The sequence below is a fragment of the Palaemon carinicauda genome, chromosome 11, assembly GCF_036898095.1.
Source record: "Palaemon carinicauda isolate YSFRI2023 chromosome 11, ASM3689809v2, whole genome shotgun sequence".
Taxonomy (NCBI): Eukaryota; Metazoa; Arthropoda; class Malacostraca; order Decapoda; family Palaemonidae; genus Palaemon; species Palaemon carinicauda.
In genome coordinates, this window is record NC_090735.1 from 93,727,232 (window position 1) to 93,754,154 (window position 26,923).

Below are 26,923 nucleotides of genomic sequence, written 5' to 3' on the forward strand. Positions count from 1 at the left end.
ATTACTCAAGTTCTTTAACACTGAAAACATTTACTCAACAAGTTACTTTCTTCACCAATACAAGAAAAATAGTGTTCTTCATTTTATTTTTTTCAATACTTAAAAGATAAAGAAAATAAATTACAAGTTTGTTACTCTGCACATTTTAATGACATTTTACAACACATTTGTTAATTACAAAAACTACAGGTCCTTTTACCATGTTACTTAACTTGGGTGATGGGTAGCTGTGGGGCTGCTGTAGATTCTTGGACTACTGTCATTACCTTGGGGTGCTTCCAAAGCTTTGGGCTGTTCTTGACTTCCTTGGGTGCACTTTGTCTGTCAGGGCGCCTGCTGCTGTTGAATCGGTGATGGGGATCGCATTTGTTGAGGCATTTGCTGAAACCCCAAACCGTTTAAATCTAAATTTCTCTCTCTCATCTTTTTCTTCCTCTTAATTTTGTAAATTTTCTTTTGTGTTGCTGTTCCAACTCTATGAGAAAATTTTCCCTTATATATGTGTATTCATTATGAACATTATATATATATATATATATATATATATACATATATATATATATATATATATATATATATATATATATATATATATATATATATATATATATATAGATTTTGGCATGGATGTTTCTACATCCATGATTGCTGCTGGCGTGGATGTTTTTACATCCATATTTGCTGCCTGCTTCGATGAATGGGAGCAGGTGTCACGGTTGGGAGGTATTTGCATTCAAAGCTGTATGTGAGAGTATTGGATGAACTCGGCCATCCCGAAGATGGTTTGGATCTTTTTGGTGGAACTATTCTCAAGTGTAGGGTCTTCGGAATCCAGGGGGATCCAATGCTAGGGGTAGGACTCTCAGCTTTTGGCCGGAAGCCTATCATTATAGATATGAGGAGGACGATTCCATAGTTTCTTAATCTCAATCCTAACAGGCTGGTTCAGCTTACACCTGTGTCTCTATATCTGTTTTGGTGCTATCCTTCGGGTAGGGTATGGAGTGGACCATGTGGGAGTATACTCTCAATGTGCCGATGGTGGAGATTGCAAATTTCCTATCCGACGTAAGTTGCCTTTGCAAATTTTCTATCTGACGTATGATGCCTTAATATTCTCGAGCAGGTAAACCTAACCAATTGACCCCTATCTCAACCCCTGCTTTATGGATTTTTCAAATAACGAACACCCATCCCCTGGATACGCTGACTCTTCCCCTGTGCTGTTAATGACCTCTGCTAATTTGATTAAGGAAAATTCTGTTGACGACCTTGGAACTAAAAAGACTACTCTACTAATGTTGAAAAATCTACTAATTTGGGTAACACGAGTAAACTGGGAATCTATCATGTTGCCCAAATTCCATTAGAGACAAACTATGATGATACATATAGAGCATTTGAGTGCTATGGAATGATAAAGGAAATAATGATGAGACTCGGAGATGAAAAATGAGACTCATGGATATCCTTTGATAGTCACGATGAAGCATTTGATGCTGTTTGTGATATTAGTAATATTAAAATTAACAACTTAACATCATGGGAGCTCTTTGTGATAAGGTCCCAAAGGAACTGGATTTATACAAACCTGCTGATTGGTTTGAAAAAGACAAATGTACCCATGCCTTCACAGAGAAAGCTAAAACTACCAATGTGGCCTGCAGCTGAACCTAAAAGGATAATAGGGAATTATTTTAAAATATGTAAGTTTAATCAGAAAAAAAGTCGGAACTATTGCACCAGGGGATATATCTCGTTTTAGGAAAAATAGTCATCTCATCCATGCCAAATCTTCGACACAGTCTGCAATACTATCCAACTTACAGACAAGCAGTTATGAAATTACATTAGAAATATAATGGAAAGGGAGTAGTCTTTAATAAAGACCTGTACGAAATTACAGAGGAGGAGGAGATACTTTCTATGTGTCCACTAAATGTATGGAAAGTGCATATGGTTCCTGGAACATCGATGATTATACTCACTTTCCAGGATGCTGATGTACCTTTCCATATCGTTATTGAAAATGAAAGAATTAAAGTTCGTCCTTTCAAACAAAAGCCCTGCAATACTTTAATTGTTTTAAATTTGGACACCCATCTGAAGTTTGCAAAAATGAAAAAATGTGTGGTATTTGCTCCAAATCTTATCATGGAGACTGTACACTTGAGGCCAGGTGTTTAAAGTGCAACTTGAACCATAAATCACTGATAGGAGATGTGAACTGTATGAGCTGGAGGAAGCTGCCCTAAACAAAATCAAGTTTAGAACACATAAGCGTGGGACATACAAAAATACTGCTAAATAAATCTATTATCTATGTTTTTAAAGGCCTTAAAATCAAAAGGGAATTTACCACAAGATACATTAAACCCACCTAGCACTGCCTGTAATTCTAAGAAAAGAAATACATAATCTAATGATAAAGTGCTGTATGGCTAGGTAAGCATATTGCCTTCTGAGGTTCTGCTGCGGTATATTAAAACTGGGGCATTGCCCATTTCTGTACATCCTTCGTCGCCCATTACCAACAATAGTACTAATCTCTCTCAGACCATGTCCTTGCCTGATTTGATGGAGATTTCACCTGGAACCAAGTTACCAGGTGCACTTGTAGTGGGGAAGGTACAAAAACCTGGTAGCTCGCCACCTATTAATCGGAAAATAGAGAGACCTTCATCTCTCTCGCTCCCTTCCATAAGAAATATCAAAAGTGTGACGTCAAATAAATATGATGTTTTGTCTGTTGATGTTTCTAATGAACTGGAAGCTACTTTAAATATATCGAAAATTCAAGTTGAGGTCCACCATCCCCCTCAACAATTAAATCAAAAAGACAAAAAGAAAATCATAAATGTAAAACCCAATCTATCAAGATCCTCTTTAAGATCAAAAATTGCTAATGAAAAGACTTCATCCAAGGGGTCTACCGAAACATAAATCATTGTTTTTTCCTCCATTTTGCAATGGAATTTTCCAGTTTTAAGGGCCAAATTTGAAGAAAAGCTCCTCATTCGTGAGCATTCCTCCATAATTATATGCCTACAGGAGAGCAAAATTGATCATAATAATCCTTGTCCTTGCGAATATATTAGTTATAGGACATCAAGTGATCACGACGTAGGGAGCCATGGCGGAAGTCTCATATACTTTCGTCGAGATTTTCCCCAAATATCTTCGTCTATTCATACACCTCTGCAGGCAGTGGTTGTGCAGATTGATATAGGGAGAAAATATACAATTTTTTCTCTGTACTTGCCTACAAATGAAAACATTTTATATGATAACTTTGTAGAGGTGATTCAACAACTCCCTCAACCTTTTTTTTTTTTTTACTTTTAGATTTGAATGGTAAACATCCTTTGTGGAGTGATGTTTTAGCAAACACAAGGGGAAATATATCATCAATTGTGGAAAATGAAGATGTTGGACTCATTATTATTATTATTATTATTATTATTATTATTATTATTATTATTACTATTATTATTATTATTATTATTATTACTTGCTAAGCTACAACCTTAGTTGGAAAAGCCTATCAATCGTAAGCTCTTAATTACCTTCTCAATTTCGATTGGAGGACATTAGATGATTGGCATACTAGTTATCATACACCAATCATTATAAGCACCAACAATGATCCACCTTTTACAGAGAGTGCCACGATGGAATCTTGACAAGGCGGAATAGGATAAATTTCGTGAGTTGAGCGAAATTGAATGGGATGCAGAACAGTTTGAAAATATTGATGATGCCATAGACTTCAATTCCCAAAACAACAGGTTTATTCAAACAATAATCAGCCCCCTGGTAGCCTTTAGAACTAACTGCCCTGCACAGAGCCACAGGAAGATCTCATACCTCGATTGCGGAGACGCCATACTGAGGAGAATTTAATTAAATACAAGAAATGTAGAGCACAGTTCCATGGGTGTCTTTTGTGGAGGAAAGTAAAAAAGATACCAGGCAATATCACCCCCAACCCATCACCAGTGTTGAGGGTGAATGGTCATTATTTGACCGGAGAGAGTGAGGTTATCAATGCCCTGGCTGATCATGCAGGTGTGTAGCAGCCCCTGATCACCAGTATAGGAACATTGAAGAAAAGAGTTTTAAATTTTGCAACATGAAGAGAGGAGTCATATAATTCTCTTTTTACTGAAACAGAATTTGATTCTGCACTTTCTACCTGTAATGATACAGCCCTCAGACCCGATGGAATTCCATATGCAAGGATTAAACATGTACCTGTCAATACCAAGTTATTTATTTTAAGCATTATGAATAGATTATGGCATGATCATAGTTATTCAAGTGTTTGGGAACTAGCCATTATTTTAGCCTTTTTAAAACCAGGTAAGGATAAGTTTTTAGCAGCAAACTATCGACCAATTGCATTGACATCTTGCTTATGTAAGATCATGAAGAAGATGGTCTAAGCAAGACTGATGGGGTACCGGGAAAAGGAAGGTATTTTATCACCTATCCAGTGTGGGTTTAGAAAAATGTACTCAACGACTGATGTGTTGATACAACCTGAGTCCTGTATTTGTGAAGGCTTTTGCTTCCAAATAGCACCATGTAACAATCTTTTTTGCCCTTGAATAGGCATATGATACTGTATGGAGATATGGTATACTTGAAACATTCATAATTTGGGATTACAAGGAGAGCTACCATTCAATCATTTATTTCGCATAGATTTTTTCAAGTGAGAGTGGGGGAAGCTCTACAGAGAGGAAATGTCAGGAAGGAGTTCCCCAGGGTAGTGTGCTGTGTGTAACCCTGTTTGCACTAGCTATTAATGGGAAATCCTCAGTCATTCCCCAAGGTATTCTCTCAATGCCATTTGTAGATGACCTCTCCATATCATTTGTTGGAACTAGAATGGCAATGGTTGAGAGAAAACTACAACTCTCAATTGACACAATTATTCGGTGGGCTGATATGAATGGGTTTAAGTTTTCAACAAGCAAAACTACTGTTGTCCATTTTTGTTGTATCCGGGAAATACACCCAGACCCGGATATATGCATCAAAGGTCAAGAGACTCCATGTGTAATTGAAGCTAGACTTTTAGGTTTGATATTTAATTGTAGGCTTACATGGGTTCCTCACATAAAGGCATTAAAAGCTAGATGTCTTGAGGCTCTGAATCTTCTAAAAGTATTGTTCCATACATCATGGAGGCCGACCACAAAACTATTTTAAAAGCTATACAAAGCCTTATTTTTTTTTTCATAAATTAGTTATGCCTATGAAATATACTCCTCATCCACCCCAAGTCGACTGAAAATTTTAGATTCTATACACCATACTGGTATCAGATTGGCAGTAGTCTTCTTTTATTTGGTGTTGGTTTAGGTTGCAAAGACTTACTAATTCTTTAGCATGTCATACTGTAAGCCTTGTAAGGCACTCAACATATTTTGAGTTACACCCAAATTCCCCTCAAAAGTATAATTTTTGTGTGAAACAATCGATAGATAGTCTTGATACAGTTAGTACTAATGTGCTTCCATTTAAGGTATCATCAACACCTCCGTGGAAAATACCAGAGGTATCTTTTTGTAAATATTTTATTGGAGTTAAAAAGAATATGACTGACTTAGGAGCCAGGTATCTTTTTATGGAACATGTTGCAGAACATAAGGAATCAACTTTTACATATATTGATGGCTCCAAATTTGATGCTGGCATTGGATTTGGTGTATATAGTAATGGTTTTAATTGTAGAGATGCACTTCCTCTAACAGCCTCCATATTTACCGCCGAACTATACAGCACACTAACCGCTGTTGAAGAAATAGCGTTGGAAGGGCGGGGGGTAATTTTATCACTTTTAGTGATGGAAGGAGTGTCCTTTAAGCCTTGGAAGTTTTTAATTCTAGTAGCCCTTTAGTTTTAATGATTTTAGAATGGCTTTTTATTATTAGACTGAGAGGTATAACAGTTCAATTTTTCTTGGTTCCGGCTCACGTAAGTGTGTCTGGAAATGATAAGGCAGATTTACTAGCAAAGAATGCTGCTGCTGAGTTGTGACCAAGAAGATATCCCATTCTTAGTAATGATTGTCTACCTAATATTAGGAATTTGATTTCTAATAGTTGGCAACAGCATTGGGATGGTTTGGTTGAAAATAAGGTGCAAGGGGTAACGAATTTTATATCCCCCTGAACGTATAACATGATGCCTCGAAAGTGGGAGACTACTCTTTATCGTCTCTGCATTGGTCACACTCGGTTGACACATGAATATCTGCTTACTGGCCAACACCAGCCATATTGCGATGACTGTTTGGTACCCTTGACAGTGAGGCATTTTTTGACTGAATGCCCCACTTATAGTAGTGAAAGAAACAGATATCTGTTTGAGGCTCAAGGTAAGGATGCCAGGTTCATCCTTGCCAAGATTCTTGGACATGATGTGTCCTACCATGCTAGCAGTATTTTTAGCTTTACTTCAGTAGGAGGTCTTCTGAAAGCTATTTAACTTTTGAAATATCGATGCATTTTTATGGTTTTAATTGAATATTCTTTTATTATTTATTTATAATAAATGATATCGGCATCAGCGACCTCTGAAGTCAGGATGCCAGAAAACCTCAAATCAATTAATCGAGAACCGATGGTAACAACTATGCATTCTTTGATTCCTCACATTAGTTACACGTCTCACAGCCCTGCCGCGTTTCCAGGCTGACATGTCTACGCGCCACTGTTCCTACACGTAATGATGTACTGTAACTGAATGTGCTGCCATTTCAACGTATGATGTTATTCCTCTGCGTGATGGAACCCCCTCGTGGTTGCATTCCTTTGGCAACTTCAGCTTACTAACAGGTAGTTTTTACCCCAAACCTCAACTACTTTATTCTAACCAAACAACCATTTGCCATGCAAATGACAACCCTGTTATTTTACTGCTTTGTACTTAAACGAGTGCTTTGCCTATTGTTCATAATACTTCAGATTTTACACCATTTGCGGAACAACTAATTTTTTTCAGGTATTTCTACTTTTTATATTCAGGATAGGAAAAAGGAACCGGAGCCTTTACCCCTTTCTCCTCAGATGGTCCCTCACCCCATCTGTAGCAGATGACGTCCCAGTGACCATACATCGTCAACATGGTCCTCATAACTGGCCTCCCTCAGAGAGATCATACTCTTTGCACAGATTGAATTTCGAATAGGACCTCATTTTTACCCTCTTGCAGAGACATTTATGATCAGAATGAGCACCACTCATCCTATTCTTTCTCCGTCTCCTCTTCATTCACAAGCCTGTTCCTGGATGGATCACTGGTCAGGAGCAGTGTCTTGCTTAGCAATGACAGTTAACTTACATACTGTAATGAGGATTTCCTGAAGTAAACATAATGAGGATATCCTGAAGCAATTTAAGGAGGTGTTAAAATCTAGAGCCGAGGCGATGGAGTTCCTGCTTCATCAGATTGTCTCCCTAGGGGGCAATTGCATCCTTAAAGAATGCGAGGCAGTCGTGGCATGATGCACTAAACATTTGTCTCCTAGAGATGCTCTCTGTTTGAGGAATTACAACTTGGTGAACTTCCCTTTCCTTTTTAGATGTGGTGGCTGCTATCGAGAAGGTCGAGAAAGGAAGTCATTTTTCTCTTATGAGGAGAGGTGCAGCACCAAGGATACCCTTCCCTCAACAGGCCCAGAGGAACTCTCCTTTTAAATAGCCTAATCAGGAAAGACGCCTTTTTCCTACGAACTTCCAATAGCCTAGGAGACAAGATCCTCGGCCCACCTTTTTTTGTAGAAGACACTTCCCAGGACAAAGGAATCATGGCTGCTGGGCTTCCTGCTAGGGATGGTAAAATTCCCCAACTCAACACTGGTAGGGGATGCCTACAAAGTCATTGGCAGAGGTGGCAGTTCTTCAGGGCCGATGCCTGGACCGTGAAAGTTCTACATTCATAGTATCATGTCCCATTCGTAGGCTAGCCACCCCCTCAGACTCGGACTCTAACAGTCTTACCATTTTATTTGAGAGGATCTGTAAAGGACCTCCTTTTACAACAGGAAGAATCAAAGATATTGGCCAAAGCATCTGCAAAGCAAGTCTAAGACAATTCCCCAGATTTCCTCATCAATCTCTTTATTTGAGAAGCCGTTGGGAAGTTGGAGACCCGTCATAGACTTGTCCTATTTTCTACTTCAAGGTGCTGTGCTTCGGCCTTTTCACAGCACCTCATGTCTTTACCAGGATCTTTGCCCTTTTTTCAGCCTGGGCTTATGCCATGGGCACCATGCTTGTGAGATATCTGGATAACTGGCTTCTCCTGGCAGTCCCAATTCTTGCTTATGAAAATAGAAACACAGAGATCTAGGTCTCAATTTCTGCAAGGAGCTGAGAATCCAGCTGAACCTAGAGAAGTCTTGCCTCATTCCTCAACAGAACATCAGATATCTAGACATGGAAATGGACTCGACCCAGGCCAGAGCATTTCCAACTGTCAAAATGGTAATAAGATTCAGGAAAGTGGTTGAAGTATTCTTGGAAGGGATACTGCTCCCTGCTTGCTCTTGGCAGAAGCTTCTGGGACATCTCACCTCATTGGAGATGCTTTTCCCCTTTGGGAGGATGCATCTTTGCATGGTGCAGTGGGATCTGAATAGCTGGTGGTTTAAAGCATCTGGTCCTCCTGCAAATTCCACAGGAAATAGTGACAGATCTTCAGTGGTGTCTGAGACAGGAGAACTTGTTGGCAGGAACACCCCTTCAGTTCTCTTCCCTGGAATTCCTTTTATTCTCGGATGCTTCACGCTAAGGGTGGGGTGCTCACCTGAGAAGGGAGCAGATTTCAGGTCTATGATCTCAGAAGGACGAGGCCATCCACTTCAATTATCTGGAAATGAAAGTGGCGTATTTAACGTTACTTCACTTCTCAAAGACTCAAAAGGTCACTGTGATGCTGATGAGTGACAACTCAACAGTAGTGACCTAGATCTCCAAGCAGGGAGGCGCAGTCTCCCTTCTGCTTAGCCAACTAGCGGTACAGATACATCACTGGACACAGAATAATGTAGTGTCCCTCTTGGCAAGGCTCAATCCCTTTAACAGGAATGTCATTGCGGACCATCTGAGTAGACCAGGGATAACAGTTGGTTCCGAATGGTTTTTGCTTCCTCTAGCTGCAAAGAGAGTTGTGACCTTGTGGAGCTCTTTGTCACTAGATATGGTTGCCTCTCAAGTGAATGCCAATCTCCCAGCATATTGCTCTCTAGTCGCAGACCCAGCGGCAGCAATGGAAGATACCTTCCAGCACCCATGGGTGGACTAGACTTTTATGCCTTTCCGCCATTCTTTCTGGCTCATCAGGTCACAAACAGAATCCGAGCATCCTGAGAAGTCAGAGTGCGCTGGTACACCAAAATGGCCTAAGGCGGTATGTTATCCATACCTGCTGGACCTTTTCACGTAAGGTCCTAGAAAACTTCCAGAATAGCCAAACCTGCTGCGCCAACCGCACAGAAGAATGTTCCATGAGAGAGTTCGCTGCCTATCTCTTCCCGGTTGGAGGTTATCCAGCATCTCCGAAAGAGAGGCTTTTCGGGACCAACTGCAAAGCAACTTTCCGGATACCTCCAAAAGTCATTTGCAGTGGTTTACCATGCCAAATGAGCAACCTTATGTGGTAGTTATCTTAGGAGGAATATTGCTCCACTCAAAGCTTCTGTTTCCCAGAAAGAGAAATTCTTTTAGTCACTGCGGTGAAGGGCTACCACTCAGCGTTGAGCCAAGTTTTCAAACTAAAAGGGCTTGAGCTCTCCTTATCATGAGACCTCGCATTTTCATAAGAAGTTTTGAACAAACTCGTCCTCCTCGGAAACTCAACCTCTCTCTTGGAATGTGATAAATGTTCTTAGGTCTCAGAAGATGGCCCCTATGAGCCCATGCATAAAGTTCTGGATAGGGATCTCACCCTGAAGACTATCTTTCTCCTTGCCTTACCATCAGCCGAGAGATTTAGCAAGTCACATAATCTGTCCTACCTTGTGTAGCATTCCAAAGAATGGAAAGAACTATCTTTGTCCTTCTTTCCTAAGTTTTATCCTAACACACAAAATCCAGCTATTACTGATCATAGATTTGAGAGTTCACAATATTATCTCAAAGAGGTAACTGATGATCTGGATAATCTGTTACTATGTCCCATAAGAGCAGTCAGAAAAAGAGGACAGCCTTTTTTAGACCTAAAATTCCAAACTTATTTGTGAGCACATGCTGCTCCAAAAAGAAAATTTTTAAGAATACCATTACTCTTTGGTTGTGTGAAGCCATTATTAAGAGAGTATAAATCCTCAGGGGAATCATCACCATAGAGCACATGATGTACGTGGTCTTGCTGCAATCTTAGCATTCTGCAAAAACCATTCAGTAGTTCAAGTTCTTAGTGCAGGTGTCTGGAGAAGGCAGAATACCTTCACAGGTCACTACCTGAAAGACCATACTCACTGGTCCTCGGACAGTTTTTCTTTAGGTCCTATTGTTGCGACTCTGCAAATAATTTAGCTTATGCTTTTGTAGGACTCCTAACCTTTTATCACGGCATGTTATTCTCTACATCATAGGGGTATGAAATGTGGACCAAGATTGAATGTACTCCCAAGATGGGTCATGGAGTATTTGCTGGATCACGCCATAATGCAGGTGAGAATAACAAGTTTGTAATTATGAATGTATGTATGTCTCATATATAGATACTTTGATGCATAATTTTAATATAGCTACATCTCTATCTTAGTCTTGTACCACTGTGTGTCACATGATTGTACATAGTAACAATATTTCTCTTTTTTGTATATATTAACTTTGTATCTTCGCTCTCCCCTTGCACTGACAGCAACTTGCATGAACCTGTCTGCCTATTTCTCATTGTTAACTGTTAACAAAACTGGTTAACGGCTGGACAAGAAATAGCATGTTGTATTTTATGACCTTCTTGCTGGGACCTAGTGTGTATATATACTCGATGTGTCTATAATAAAGTACTCAGTTGCTTTCATTCCGCTTTTGAGTCACAACCTACTCTTGGCTCGTCACATTGGTGACCCCGGAAGTCGACTCGCTCCTCCCGCCTTCCCCCCCTTACTGTAACTAAGGTCGCCCCATTGAAACTTTCATCGTTCGTCAGTGGAGAGGTGTTTGCTTGGTTTCAGCGCGCAGAAGTCCAGTTCCGCATCAAGAGCGTGACTCGCTTAACCACCAAAGCAGATTATGTTCTCGCGGCGATACCGGAGGACACCTTCCCAGAAATCTCCGACTTGCTTTGTGAACAAGGAGACACCCCAATAGCGTATGACACCCTCAAATCATACCTTCTGCAGCAGTATTCACCGTCGCCAGCCGCCCGTATAGCAAAGCTTTTTTTCAGCTCTCTCAACAACCTGCCGCCGACGGCTTTCCTCGTGAGGTAAACCTACTTCGTGCCCTTTGGGTACGCTGTTTACCCGAACCTGTACGCGCTGCTATACCCGATGTCGATAGTTTACCCATAAAGGAGTTGATAACCAAAGCCAACGCCCTTATGGACAGCCACTTCATGACTTTCAAGACCCCCATCAATGTCTCCACTCCTGACGAAGGGGACACCTATTCAATGTCAACCGAAGCTGACGTGAATACCATAGGAAACACATGCCTACCCCATGACATGCCGGAGTGGCGACAAAGCCACCCATCACCCACCACTCGCTCGCTCCCCAATCAACGACTTCTACAGACACTTACTGCCGCCCATTGGCTGCAGTTTTGCTACCAACACTCCAGATTCGGGGCTGCCGCGAAGAAATGTGCCAAGGATTGTCAGTGGCCAAAAAACGTGTATGTAGGCCATCGCTCGTGGTGGTGGCCTCCTGTGTTTCTATTCTTTTCTTATTGCATGATGCAGGAACGGGTGTGCGGTTTTTGGTAGACACGGGTGCTTGTCGTTCTCTTTTGCCAAGGGAACTCTTCAGGACTCTACGTAGTCTAAGTCTGCCAACATCCGCTTGGTAGCTGCCAACATCCGCTTGGTAGCTGCCAACGGATCTGCGATACCCACCTACGGTTACGAGAACCTCACATTACCGTTTGGAAACTACAAATTAATTGCATGTTTCTCATTGCTGACGTCACATTGCCAATCCTCGGTACGGATTTCGCCTCTCATTTCCGACTTGTGGTCGATGTCGCCCACTGACGATTGGTCAACGCAGACTCGTACTTGTCGACACCTCTTCAACCCGCCCCCTCCAACCTTGCTCTCCACATCAGCGCACCCACGGATGCCTACGCCCACCTCCTCACATCATTCCCGGAAGTTTTCTGTCTAGAACTTCGCCAAACGCCCACAGCTCATGCCAAACACGGTATTCATCACCATATCAAGATGACGCGATCCCCAGTCTTCGCCAAATTCAGACGTTTGGCACCGGATCGATTGGCAGCCGCCTAACATACGTTCGCCGAAATGGAAGAAATGGCCCTTTGCTAAAAGGCCTCCAGCCTATGGTCGTCACCCTTATACATCGTCCTGAAGAAAGACGGCTCCCTATGTCTGTGTGGGGATTACAGTCGCCTGAACATGCAAACAGAACCGGATCATTACCCCCTACCAAACATCGCTGACATGACCTCCTACCTGCACAAAGCAAAGGTTTTCTCCACTCTCGACCTCCTGAAGTGGTATTATCAGGTGAATATGAACCCAGAAGAATCCCTCAAGACTGCCATCACCACTCCCTTCGGTACATACACCTTCAATTACTCCCGTTTTGGCCTTCGTAATGCTGGGGCCACTTTTCAACATCTCATGGATGGCATCTCAGGGGACCTCCCCTTCTGTGTATGTTACGTGGTTGACATACTTGTGTTCTCTTCCTCATAAGAGGAACACCTCCATCACCTGCACATCGCGCTCGACCGCTTGCAACAAAACGGCCTTGTAATCCGGTACGACAAGTGTACCTTTGCGCCAACGAAGTATCGTTCTTAGGGTACCGCATCACTCCTGAAGGAGTCCATCCCCTCCCTGAGAAGGCAGCAGCCGTTCAGAACTTCCCCACAACCTCGACCATCAAAGCACTTCAGGAATTCTTGGGAATGATCAACTATTATCACCGTTTTCTGCCAGCCATTGCCGCCACTCTTGCTCCCCTCTACGCCTCCCTCAAGGGCAAGCCAAAAGACCTGAAGTGAGGTCCCCTTCAAGAAGCGGCCTTCTGCAACGCAAAGCTGCCCTATCAACTGCTGCTGCTCTCACTTTTCCCGTCCCTGACGAATTTTTTCCTTCTGCAACCTCTGACGATCTCCAGCGCATACTTCACGTTGTGAAAAAATTTACTCCATGCCGCCAGACTTACAAGCTCCCAGCGAAGCATCACATACTGACAGACTTGTACTCTTCAACGCACGTCTTCCTACACAGCAGCACTATCAAGCCAACGCTAATGCCCCCTTACACAGACCTTTCCTTGTGATCCGGCGCAGTCCGAAAGCATTCCTACTAAACATTCGTGGCAAAGAAGACTGGTTCTCCATTGATCATCTAAAACCTGCTTATCTCTTGCCAGATGACCCGCCTACAGTTGGCCTCTCTAGATCATGGCGCCCTATTTGACATGTACAATGTCATTTTTAGAGGAGGAGCCATGTACCACAATCGTACATAGTAACGACATTTCTCTTTTTTGCATATATTATACTTTGTTTCTTTGCTCTCCCCTCGCACTGACAACAACTTGCATGAATCTCTCTGCCTATTTCTCATTGTTAACTGTTAACAGAACCGGTTACCGGGTGGACAAGAAATAGAATGTTGTATTCTGTGACCTTGCTGGGACCTAGTGTGTATATATACTCTTATGTGTGTATAATAAAGTACTCGGTTGCTTTCATCCCGCTTTTGAGTCACAACCTACGGGCATAGACACTACAACCTCGCCTATTCTCGAGCTGGTTGAACTGTCATCACTGACTTGCCTTTGATTTATGCGTAAAACCTGATTTTACTATCATGATTGCCTTAGAGCGAGCATGTAAATCCCTCCTAATTGAGACTTCCTCCCACCTATGGAAGACTCCCATTTAAATGACTCAGAAGTTTGTGTCCACATAGGAATAAATAACAAATCTTAAAATAATGTGTATTTTTCCTAGTTATACAAACCTGAGTCATTTAAGTAGAAGTCCTGCTCCAACCATCACACAAGTCTGACCATGATAGAGTGGAGCATGCATCACACCAGCATGTAATGCTACCCAGCAGTGAAGTTGCCAGGTAACCTATTATATTTACAACTGGGCCACGCTTTATCTTTTTTGTCTTGTCGTACAAAATTGACATTAGGAGAACCCATTTAAATGACTCAGGTTTGTATAGGTAGGAAAAACAAATCTGATCCTGGGCGCAACATGATGTGTAAGATATCACCATTGCCAGAGTTAAAAGATTAATTTATGTAAAAGAAAGTTGCAACCAAAAATACATTTGTCTTATAATTCAACTGTAATGATTATATTACAAACCTGCAAAGTTTCATTCAATTTCAACACGTCATCTAAGGTATAAATTTGTATTTCTTTGAAAGTGGCGAATATTATTTCATTATTAGCACAGTTTCATTGATAAAAGTGGTTTTATATATGCAAATATAGTTCAAAGTATAAATGTAATATAGTCTTGTTCGATATAATACATGCAAAACAATATATTTTTGCAGTCTTTTTGTGTTCTTTATCATTTATTTGATTTAATATACTACTAAGTAAAGAAATTACTGTATAATTATATGATGATGACTTAATAGTTTATTTATGAAACTTTTGATTTTTCCCCTTAGCTGTACAACAGGATATAAACAGCAGACGGTCAGTAATTGCTATATATTTATTGCTGCATGAAGGGTTATGGTATTTCATGTGGAATTTCTCTTTTTATTGCTTTTTTATGTCTAAAAATTGCAATTCTTTACTTATCTACTATAATGCTGTGCTACATACAGTGCTTAGCTTGAAGTAGGCTTATGGAAGGGTAACTTTCAAAGATTTTAAATAAGTGTTATTATATGGTCTCCTTCTTTTGGTGCAATGGTGATGCTTTAACTGTAGATTATTGAGTATTTTGTAGGTCGTTAAGGATGGAATAGTAGGTATTTCTGTTTGCTAAAGCATAATCGATTTTCTGCATTTCTTTAATGTTTCTTTGCTTCAAAACTTGGGTTTAAGGTTTCTTCAAGGGTGCTCTTTGTTTTGTCAGAACCAGCTAAAACAAAGTCACAGCTATTCCAGCATAAAACTGTTCCAGAACATGAGCTAAATCTTATTTTGTTGTCAAATAAGGTATCCCAATGCTTTAGAAGGCACTGAGCATAGTAGATCAACATGTAGCGGTGTAATGGGACTTATTTTTATCTTCCAGCCCTATCCTGGTCATGATGGAAGCAGTTTGTTGTAACATTGTACTCCTCACAACGGTATTTAAAACGTAGTGTTTTCTCTTTGCAAAAACTAACAAATTCAGTAGGGAAGATGACTTTATATGCAATAAATACTCATCTCAATCTGAAATGAGTATGTCTTTATTCATTTAAAACACGTTGTTTTACTATGCAAGAATGCTGAAATATCTAGCAGGAAAGCCTTTAAAAACTCAATTAAGACATATAACTTCAATGTAGAGTGATTCAAGAACACTTACGACTTGATTACCCACAAACAGCTTCTCTTTAGCTAACTTGAAAATGTGTTTAATTTTTTTTTTTATGAGGTGCAGTGGGGGTGTCTAGACAGGAAAGCAAATGAAAAAAATAAGACAAATTTATGCAGCAACTGATGTTTCTTAAACCAGTCAGTACATTTCTGCGTTATAGAAGGCTTAAGGCTTAAATGGGACCTGAAATTGCTAAGCCTTTTTTTAATTGCATACAACAATATACTGTATCGATTCTGTCCACCATGAAGTTGATAACTTGCTTGATATAAGCAGTTTGGAAGAGGCTATTCCCATATATTTGGAAAAATAAGAAGTTTCCAAATTTATCTTACTCAACTTGAGTCATTCCTCAGTAATAATGCTACATAATGTTTGAAAAGGAGATAATTTTAATTTTCAAGGTACAGTAACCTCTTTCGTCTTCCTGTATTGCAAGTTGAACAGAATGTAAATCAACAGATTTTTAGATTTGTTTACAACTGGAGTGAATGTGGGGAATTCTGCAATGCACGCAGAGGACTCACTTGTTAGTATAGAAAATAGATTTTTATATATAAATTAATAAAATATATATATATATATATATATATATATATATATATATATATATATATATATATATATATATATATATATATATATATATAAATTAAATGAATAAGAGATAACATTGATTATTAATCATATAAGGTTGTACTAGTGCATACATTTATAATGCTGGATAAACTTGTGGTGACCTAGTGGAACACATTACCAAACAAAACATGATGCAAGCAACTGAGTTTAGTTGAAACTTCTTTCACTTCAACAAGGCTTAAGGGAATCTTACAACATGCCACGCCATTCATCTGTGGAGTGCCTTATAATTTAGGACACTCTTCCTTTAGCAAATGCAGGGATATTAAGATCTTGACTACCCATTCGATCTTTTGCGTCAAAATCATGTTGTCCTATAGAGCGACTGGAATTGCAGCATGCAAGGGTTTAGCAGCAGAAGAGTATCAAGTAATTAAGAATTTGAGGTTCCGTGAGAGGCTTTCAAATCTATAAAGTGTAGTGAACTTTCAGAACCTTTAATGAATGAAACACTTTGAATTCTAGATTTAACTTTGGGGAGTTAGGTTATATTGGCAACAGGACTGGTAAGACCAGAGTTACTGTTTCAAGAGAAGACTCACTGGACTCTGACCTTTAACAAAGAAAGCTAGCTATGTCAGCAGGTTATAAAGCTTAATTACTATTGAAAGTTGGCTGATTGTTAATTGTCTAAAGGTGGAGTCTTGACATTATTGTTATCATCCTTGCTACAGTCAACTAGCCTAGTCTCCGCTGGCTTTTCCTCTGAACTCAAACCAAGTTTCCTTGTACCCCTTTGCAATGTTTGACTTGGTCAGCAGCCTTTATATCATTATTACACAAGAGGTACTTAGGTGGGGGATATACATTTCCCTATATTAATTAAATCGCAGTATTGCTCTTGTCAAGATGCACCAAGAGAAGGAGGATAATGATCTTCCAGAAACAATTCCTGTGCTCACTCCATGTAGTAATGGCTAAAAAAATCTTAGGAAGACATCTTAATACGTAGTAATAAGCAAACTATCAGGAGTAAGTCTGGTCATTAACTGGCAACTGAAGAAACTGAGGAGACAGAGAGTCGCAGATACCACCTACTTGAATGTCCATTCCTTTGCTAAGTGGGTTTGTTTATTGAAGGAAAGGTAATGGGAAAATTTAAAGATTCTTATGGGTAAAGGTTGAATGAACCAAGATTCTGGAAAAGAAGCAATATAAAGATCAGGGGATGTTCCTAGAAATGAATATTGTTACTAAAATTCTGGTTTTGCTTTGAAGGAAAATATTCCCAAACACAAAAATGAATGAATTAGATTTTTGTGCATTTTACAAGCTCATTTTGTTTTTTATCACTGCATATTTATTCTTAATGTACTGTCACGATACAAAATATTGTGACTCTCCATTGTGGTTGTTACAAATGATTATGAAGCAACTGTCCTCTGGTGATGTCTGGCAACCTTTCACCAGCTTTCTCTTACTTATGAAATAGCTGCTGACTCATGGTTATCCCAGGTTTCTCAAAACAGTGCAATAAGGCTTACTTCAAATTTACTGTAAATACAGTCATACAAATTTATGTGGTTAATGTATGCTGTTGTTATATGAAACCAAAAGGAAATGAGAGATAACAGACAGGGCAAACCCCGCACGTTACACGTGAATCTTCACGGAAACACTGCCATTACTCTAAATGTTTTTATATAGTTACAATATCTGTCAATAATAGTAAATGAGTCTGAATCTGAACTTACTGAAATCTTGTAACCTTGACTTTGACCTATCATGGTCATGGTGTCATGGTTTTCTATCTATCAATGATATTAACCAAGTGTGTATCTGTACTGCTTTGAAAGTAATGACCCTCTGAAATTTGGTGACCTTGGAAATAGGACCTCCCTTGAACTTTCAACTGAACAATCTTCAAAACTGCATTTTTACTATTTTTATGCCTATAATTTTATAATCGGCATTGGAAAATGAAGATATTGGTCTGGGTTTCAAGTAAATCAAATGTTATTTTCGGAGTTGTAGTCAAAATTCGATTATGACCTTATGGATCACTGTGACCTTGACCCTATGAAGTATTAGTACATCTCTCATGAAAATTTCAAGGAAATATATCAAGTAGTTTTTCCATAATTTTGCTAACAGAGAAGCAAGCAAATAGACAAACAGGCATACACACAAAGAAATCTACCAAATATAGTAGACCCAATTTAAATTTGCATCTCATATTGTCAAGGTTAGAATCAATTTTTGACAATAACTCCATCTCGCAGACGAGAAAGGTGCTTAACATTGAGCGGAGAAGCAAGGTGCTTCCTATATTACGGGACCTCAGCGTGCTGAGCAAACTCAGGTTAAGAGTTTGCATAGTAATCGGCGAGCTTCGAAGACTGATCAAGGTCAGCTTCTGGATTCACCTCGAAGGATTTCCCGACTGGTTGCAACTCCGAGGACTACCAGTGTGCAACTGCCCTTGTTCATGTGCCGGAGCTGCGAGAACAAAGTTCAATGAGCAGATGCAGAGAGTGTTGCAGCTAAGGGCACAAGAAGCTCTGGTGGTTCACCGACCCCTAGAGTCTCGGAGGGGAAGACCATGGTCAACCTCTAGGGTGACAGGTGTGTGCTCCTACTGTGCTTCTAAATGTAGCACCCTTGAAAACTATTCTTTAGCGGGGAGACCTGAAAGCCCCAAAGAAAGCAGAATCAGGAGAGAGACGTTCTCATTTCATTGAAAAGAAATGACTTACGGTATTTCAAAAGAACATCCGCATAGCCTGACGATCTGAGAGAAAGGGACCCAGGTTAGCAAAATTTTGTGTATTTTGTATATATCAATTTATCTTTTTCATAACTTGAGGGAACTACTCTATTGGTATTTTATGCTGCTACTATTTATGGTTTTGAATTCATGAATAACAAATGTAGTGTCTTGTTAGCATATTAACCATGGATTTGCTTTTGTCTTTGTCCTCTCTTGCACTTGACCCTCCAAATTATGATGTTCACTGCAAAGAACAACATTGACCTGCTAACAGATTTTAACATAGGAAAAATCTATTTTTGGGTGAGATAGCCATGTCGTCTTGATGGAAGTTCCTCAAAGGCAGCTTGCTACTTGGGATATTTCTGCGAGTGATATACCAAAAAATGTAACCTTAGAAGTATCACAGGGTTCTTTCCCCTGTAGTGAATATCCCAAGATATATCGTGTATACACCAGGGACGTGTTTAAAACAAGCCCCTTATCTCTACGGATATGGGATGGGTTTCGATACATTGGCAAGAGAGCCGTTACAACTTCCAGACCCAGTGTGCTACTACAAACACATTTCTTGGATTTCCATTTCCTTCTTGCAGCGCCATCTTGACGGTTGTTTGGAGTTTTGTTTTTGCATGTTTTCATAGCTTTTTTGAGTGATTTTGCTATCATGGATGCTTCTGCTTCTTCCTCATCGAGTAAGTTGAGTACCATTTCCTTTATTGTTGGAAAATTTTGCATTTCCACCTCATCATTTTTACAATGTGCATGCGTTTTGTTGCTCACAGCTGTCGAGTGGTCGGCACTGGCGACTCGTGTATCCAAATCACTCAGAAAGGCTTACCAGTTATTTTGTCATGGTATTATAAGAATGTGTTTCAAATTATTCTTTTACAATTGTGGTATGATTATGGATTACCTCCTATTTTACTAAAATCTACATGTGCGTATTTTATCAGTCATGACAGCTAACTCTACCTTGGCTGTCAGCCATGGCTGGATAATATGTACCTGTGCACCATTCCCTTCTATCGCTTAACCTTACTGGTTTCGTGAAGCTGCGCATCCTCCCATGTTATTGATGCGTCATAGTGGGGAGCTGCAGTCCTGAAGGTCCTTCTGGGAACATTGGATTGTTTTACAGTTGTTCTAGGGTGACTGTTTTTCACTCATCCACTTAGCCTGTATGTTTGGCCAGGCGGCACAGCTTATGGGAACTTGTTTCCGCTGTCTACTTCTTGACCATCCATTAGAACACACTAACCTTGTACTAATGTTGACAAATAGACCTCCCTTTAGTGCCGCCTTACCCATTCTTGGGATTCCCTTCCTAGTTTTTGGTAAGCTAGCGGCTGGTTGTGAGGACTTGTTCTCTGTGCCTTCATACAGCAGACCCCTTAGAATGCCATATTAGTTCTAATGCTACAGTTAGGCCTTCCTGTCCTGTCGCCCCAACAACTTTTGTTGTATATACGATATCTCTCAAATTATTCACTCCAGGGAATAGAACCCTGTGATACTTCTTAGGTTAAATTCTCTGGTATATCACTTGCAGAAATATCCCAAGTAAAAATGTACCTTTGAGGAACTTCCATCAGGACGACATGGCTCGAACCCGAAAAATGCCTTATCTTAGACAACCTGACCATGTTTGACTGGCACAATTGGATTTTAGAATTCATTTGTTTATCGTCGGAAAGAGAATAAAGTTGTTGGGAGAACTTGCTTAAGTCAGAGAGGCGATGTTACTTGGCTGTTTAGTGGTTTTCCACATGAGGGTGATTATTCAACTTTTAGCTAATATACTGAAGAACTTTTGACTCATTTATGTTTCTGAAGAAATTAGTTAGACTAAACTAGACCTAGATATTAAACACGGCAAATCATTACCTCTCCCCTATTTAGTCTTTTGCTAAATCCAGTCAGATCCGCTTAAATTTTGGTGGTTTTTGATCATGATTCTAAGGCCTCTGTCAGTGAATCCAGGACACTTATGAATCTGGCTCCTGCCCCATCAACTAGCAGGAATGTCAGAAACCAACATAAGTAAAAACCTTTTAAGTATCCCTTTCATGTGATCAGAGGATAAGAAACACGGAGAAAGAACAACTAAAAAATCTTGAATGATTATCTCAGCCTTCAAGCCCCTGTAGGGAGTAAGATTTTTTCTTTTTTGGACAGAGAGATGTTAGGTGCAAAGCCTTTAGGTTTCAAAAGTTGGAGGATGGATATGGCCTACCTTTTAAGCAGATTTATTTTTGTGAATTCTCCAATAGCCTTTCCAATGTACTCTCACAATCCAGAGAAGAGGCTAGCTAGTTTGGAAGAAGAAATCTTAAAAGACAAGACAGTCACTGAAAATTATCCATAGTTTTACAACAGGATGTCTACCTGTTGTCAGGGGAATGGAGACCATTACTAGATGTATCAAAACTTAACAAGTTCCTATCGTCACATTCCAAAGCATGAAGAATTTAAGTTATTGAAGTTGTGTTCAGGGGTAAAATTTTTCAGGTCAGATGTATTTGTTTTGGATTTAGAGCGACCCCCAAAGTATTCATCCGTATGATGGTTTCAGTCTGCCAACGTTTACATATGGTAGAAGACCAGATTCCTATGAAATAAGCCGATTCTATACCATGCTTATCCTACTTATGGTGCTCAAAATGGAAACCATCATTTTTAAGTTTCAACACTTATCACAACTAATGAAAGAAAAAACAAATAAATGCAGTTGCAGATCTAATTGATAACTAATGATACTAGTAGCTTTTAGTAATCTATGAGTTTATAACATATCTGCAAAATTTGTTATAATATGTTTTAAATAACTTTATAAATTCATCATCATCTATTCTAATTGATGCAAAGGGCCTCTGTCAGATTTAGCCAGCTGTCTCTATCTTGAGCTTTTAAAACATTACTTTTCCATTCATTACCTCTGTCTTCACGCTTCATAGTCCTCAGCCATATAGGCCTGGGTCTTTCAGCTCTCTTGTGGAGCTCAATAAAATGTTTGATGAACTATTCTCTCTTAGGGAGTGTGAAGAGCATGACCAAACCACCTCCATCTACCCCTCATCATGATCTCATCCACATATGGCACTCGAGTAATCTCTCATAGTTTTATTTCTAATCCTGTCCTGCCATTTAACTCCCAATATTCTACTGAGGACTATATTCTCAAATCTACAAAATCTGTTGGATATTTTTGCAATGTCATACCAAGACTCATGTCCATACAGTAACACGAACCTCACTAAACTGATATATAGGGATAGGATTGGATACGAGAGAGAGCTGTTACTACTCCAATCCCAGTGTGTTACTGTAAACATGTTCGCTGGTTCACCATTCCATCTTGATTGAATTTCTCCTGAAGTTTTCCACTTGTTTTGCAAGTTTTAGCGCATTTTTGGGGGATTATGGATGCTTCTGCTTCTACTCCATCGGTTGAGTACCTTACCCTATTTTGATGGAGAATTTCTCATCTCCCCCTTGTTTTTTACACAATTCATTTGTTTTTGTCTCACGGCCGCCGCATAGCTAAAGCCGGAAGCTTATGTTTTTAAATTAATCAGCGTTTTATATGAATGCTTAGCTAGCCTTATTGAAGTGTGTTGAATATATACTTTTACAGTTACAGTATAATTCTAGGTTAGACATTCGCTTTATTGGATGCCTGTCTTAACTGGTCTTGGCCTAGGCTAACTATTTACCTATAGCCTTGGCCTAGGCTAGCTAATATTTACAATCCCACCCTTCCCTTCTTGCCATGTAACCTTACAATTCTCGTGAAGACTGGCACACCTCCCTGTCTACTGATACTTCATAGCGGGGAACTGCCGCCTTGAAAAGGATTCCCTGGGAGTTGTAGGTAGACAGACACAGCTGGCCAAGGTCGACAATATTCCAGTCTTATCTACTTAGCCTTAGTTTTTGGAGAGACGGCACTGGTTGAGGGAACTTGTTCCCGGTGTGTACACTCTGTCGATCCCTTAGAACAAAACTAATTTTATTCCAATATTGACAGGTAGACCTTCCTTTCCTGCTGCCTTACCCATCTTCTAGGCTATCATGCTAAGCCTTTGGCTAAGTGGCAGCCAGTTGGGAGAATTCATTCTCTGTGCCTACTTATTGTATATCCCTTGGAACGACTTCGGATTGTTTTGTTATTACAGTTAGGCCTTACTTTCCTGCTGCTTTACCATTTTCTAAGGCTCCTTTTGTTTCCCCCCCTCCCCCCACCCCATGTTAGACTTAGTCTTCTTGCTGTAGAACTCTGGTTTCTTTGCCTAGTCCAGTTTTTCCAGGCATCTGAGGAAGCCTCGGTTGCTATATGCTTGTAAGACTAATAGTGTAGCTTTGGGTAGGCATGAGAATAATCTTAAAACTGGATTAGTTCTCTCTGCCGCCTCTGGGTAGGCCGGCTGCTCCTTCCCCTTCCTAGTTTGTCTCCCTTTTCTTCCTGACCATGGAACTACAATTCCCTTGCCTAGTAATCCAGTCATTTTTGTCATATTTTAGTGAAATAAATGAAGAAAATCATAAGCTAAAATTTTGCACATGACTTCTTTAGACACTTAGAAATAACATATCAAAAGTCCCCATTGATCCACCTTGAGCTTTGTCTGCCATCTTGGAAAATGGCCGCCAAATTTCCTTTTTTTGCTTTTTTCATGAAAACGGTTAGTCTGACGAAAATGACTTATTCAGTACAATATTAAAGCTCACCAAATTCTCTTCGAAAGAGGTTTCATGCATATGTACTCTACAAGTAATAGTTTGCAAGCTATATCAAGTTTTTGCGAGCACAATATTTTAAATTCGTACTTTTTTCCACACCACCCATGAGGTAAAGTACGTAGGCGCGTTTTTTTTTAATGTGGTTTCCCCTTTACACCTAATCCACAACTATCTTGATACTCTCCTTGTCACATATACAATTTCTTACACTAAATCTGTGATCTTAACGATTTCCTTGGACGCTCTAGCGGCTTCACTGAAGTAGAAGTAGATGGTAAAACACTTGATTTTGCCATACCTGAATTATTGACTGGTTCTTCACAGCTAATTTCCTGTTGGTTTGCATGACATATTTCTTATGGTTCAACAGATTCTTGATGATCTTCATTGTCACTTTCATCTGTATCACGTGAGGGAGTCTCCAGTTCATCCATTAGTTCTTTCTCGGATTGGATTATAGAGGTTGAGCAAGAAACCCCTCGACAACATACACATACGATGGAACATTTTAGACCCCCTTTTACACAGCTGCAGTTCCGTACACAGTTCTTTGTGCATGTGCACGATATCAAATGTAGCAACTTCTCAGGTGCGGGTGGTAATTCTGTGGTGACAGGAACCAAGCCATCAGTGCCTTTTATCCATCCCCACTGCTCAAGGGGTAGTGGATTGCTCTGCCATAGTTGAACCTGATGGTACACACGAAGAAAATGATGTTTTGATGCTTCTGCTGTTGGGGGAAGTCTTTCAAGTTTTACTTGCCTTTTACAACGTACTGTTGCTCTCCTAAAGCACTTCAATCGAAATGACTTTAGCTCAAATTCTTCATCAGGACCTCCATATAGGGCAATAAGTAACTTCTCTCCCGCATCAGCCACTGATTTCTGTGTTGATGTCTTGCTATTAAATACATCTACATGCTTTCTTAGTCTTTCTTTGTTTTGTAAAAGTCTGAATAGTTTAAGCTTCCCTTGTCTGAAGAGAGACGAAACTGTGTCACACCCACTGGCAGCATGAATGAAAAGAATGTAATCCTTTAGTGAACCAAGTGAAGCTTGTAGATCAGAAGAATTGTAGTGTCGGGCAGGCACTTTTCCACGACCAGGTTTCAAGAAAGTAATATTTCTGCTTTCTGGTGTCAGTACAGTCAGAAGTATAAGAAGGTCAACATCTCCAACAACAGCGATGGTGCTCTCAGAGTTCAAACACTCTCGTATAGCTGTCTGTATAATTAATAAATCTGCATCATCAGGTGCTTGTTTCACCGAGATATCATTTTCAGCTAGTTTTCTGGACAACTGGCTGATAAATCGCAATTTGTTATGTTTATTTGATAGGATTTTTTCTTGACTAATGCATACTTTGGTGTTGGGATAAAAAATCGTATCAGTAGTTTGCAATGTGCGTGATCTGCGTTGTCTCTCTGCATACTTTGTACTAGATTTTGAGTCACCGTATCCATCAAACACAATGACTGCCTTTGTGTGGTAATACTGTTTGATGTATGAGATGTATGCCTCATAGACCTCATCATAAGTGAGTCCTTGAATGTGTGATAGCCACACAACACGATGAAGTAGAAAACCTCCATCTATAATGAAAACTGCTTCATCCAGATACTGAAATGTACTAGTACTGTTATCATTGAACACACTATACATTGCAGCTTTGTTGGTCTTCTCATGCCCTGTTCACTAAATAATGCAGGTGGCATTGGGGCAAGCTCGTACTGAAAATAATCTTGCAGATCAGCAGTACTAGTGTCTAATGTATGTATTATTCTTTGAAACAGAAGAGTTGTATCAACAGGAACAATATCTTCTTGTATTGTGACACATGAGTTTATTGTTGCCAGAGGTAACACACGGTTCTTGTGCTTCAATTTTACCTCACTGAAAGCTTGTCCAGTTATGGCATTCATAGACTCCAACCCAATTTCATAGCTTTTGTAGCAGTTTATTTTATTATCACCAGTTATCCCAGTTGCAAGTGACATAATCTCCTTATTGTCTGAAAAGGGTGGATGAGACAGAAACCACTGCAAAATCTTTTCTGTATCTTCATTATCTCACACAATCCTTGAAGGTCGTAGTTCAATGTGCTGTTCACTATACGAACTTCTCAGTCCACAAAACTCCTCAACTTTGGTGCACATTTCACATGTATCTAGCATGACAAGAATCCACCGACTCAATACACTATCGATTATCCCTCGCCCATGTGTCAGCCCTCCTGAGGTCTTCATGGTCCTCATTAGTGTTTGTTCAACAGTAAGATCTGACCATAGACCAGCCCAATTCTTGTTTGAGCGCCTGATTGTAAAAAAATCCTTTTTTTGTAAACTTGACAAAATCTTCATCAGGCATATGCTGGTGTAAATCATGCATATCTAGCAAGTATAGGTGGCACGATTTTGCATGAGCTAAGTGACCAGCTGCATGAAAGTAAGGTATAAACTCTTGAACACACAGTAGGTGTAATTCCCAATTTCCTAGTCTTTCAGCCTCTATATAGTGTAGCATCACAGTCACCATCTGGAAATATTGTATCCAAAGCATTGCTGTTTTGCCCCTTAAGGCAATTTCTTGCACATGAGTGTTAAATTTCTTTACAATGCTATATATGATAGCCGATTCCTTTACTGATGTTGCAGTCAATGTTTTGTTATCATACTGCTGAAGCATGGACTGAACCTCTTGTTTATCCTCATCAGAAATGGTTGCACCATCTAAAAGAAGCTGGCCCAATGCAGCATATGTTAACAGATGTGCTCGAAGGGCACTGGCAAAGCTGTGTCCTGTCATCATTTTGTCTGTAGATTTAGGTGCATAAACTGTCTCCCACACTTCTATTAATCCACTACCGGCCATGATGTACCCAATAGAACCCATAAATGACATTAAGAGATGAAAACCACCTAGTCGCACGAAAACATTACCTAAATTCAAACTGTTTTCAGTAGAGAACACAATCTCTCTTGCCTTCCAATATAGTGGCTGGTCAAAAGTAACACATGTCACACTCTTACTCGCTTTTCTACATGAATCAAATGCAAAATGTAACACGCTGTTTATTGCATCAGAAGAGGTAGCCTTTAAATCA

At 39.8% G+C, this 26,923-nt stretch overlaps 1 protein-coding gene across 2 annotated transcripts in view; it reads left to right on the forward strand.

Moving 5' to 3' along the window:
• The window catches only part of LOC137650094 (PX domain-containing protein kinase-like protein), a 793,620-nt gene that overhangs the window by 683,640 nt on the left and 83,057 nt on the right, over positions 1-26,923 (forward strand). The window contains exon 12 of one of the 2 annotated variants that reach the window (XM_068383188.1): positions 14,861-14,888. The exons of the other annotated variant lie outside the window; for it this stretch is intronic. Coding sequence (XP_068239289.1) covers positions 14,861-14,888 — 28 coding nt within the window. The remainder of the gene's footprint in view (positions 1-14,860; positions 14,889-26,923) is intronic. 2 annotated transcript variants of the gene reach the window in all.